At 46.7% G+C, this 441-nt stretch overlaps 1 protein-coding gene across 1 annotated transcript; it reads left to right on the forward strand.

Annotated features, from left to right (window-relative positions):
- Positions 1 to 5: 5 nt before the first annotated feature.
- On the forward strand, positions 6 to 437 carry LOC109131918 (the record flags this gene model as incomplete). The annotated part of the gene is made up of 1 exon (XM_019243089.1): positions 6 to 437. A coding segment is annotated over one exon (432 nt), but the record flags the coding sequence as incomplete, so codon positions are not given.
- Between the last annotated feature and the right edge of the window lie 4 nt (positions 438 to 441).

Consider the following 441-nt stretch of genomic DNA (forward strand, 5'->3'; position numbering starts at 1 on the left):
TCCAAGGGCATGTCAATCAGCAAGTTGGCTGGGCTGAAGGGTATCCATACCCTGGCACCATACCCCAAAGCTCACAAGCGCTAGTTGAGGAGCAAAAAGTAGTACCTGATATGAAATTTCGTGAGCATTTTGAGCCTGAAAACCGTAAAAATCCGGCAAATGATCACCAGAATCCTCCCCGAATAGATGATATTGAGGTGAAGAATCACAATCTGGTCCGGGAGGTGTCAGCTGCAACAACTGCACCTAGCCAGGAGTCACATTTAGTTCCCCCTGTTGGAGACCCATGGCAGAATACTCTTGCGAAGCCTGCTACATACCGTGATGCTGTTATTGCTGGGCAGGTTCCTCTATCTGGTAATGAAGATCAGCTTTCAACTTCAAGCAGTACCTGTGGCCCTGTTCATAACGACTCTGAGTCAAATTTAATTGATCTTAACT

The sequence above is a fragment of the Camelina sativa genome, unplaced genomic scaffold, assembly GCF_000633955.1.
Source record: "Camelina sativa cultivar DH55 unplaced genomic scaffold, Cs unpScaffold08158, whole genome shotgun sequence".
NCBI lineage: Eukaryota > Viridiplantae > Streptophyta > Magnoliopsida > Brassicales > Brassicaceae > Camelina > Camelina sativa.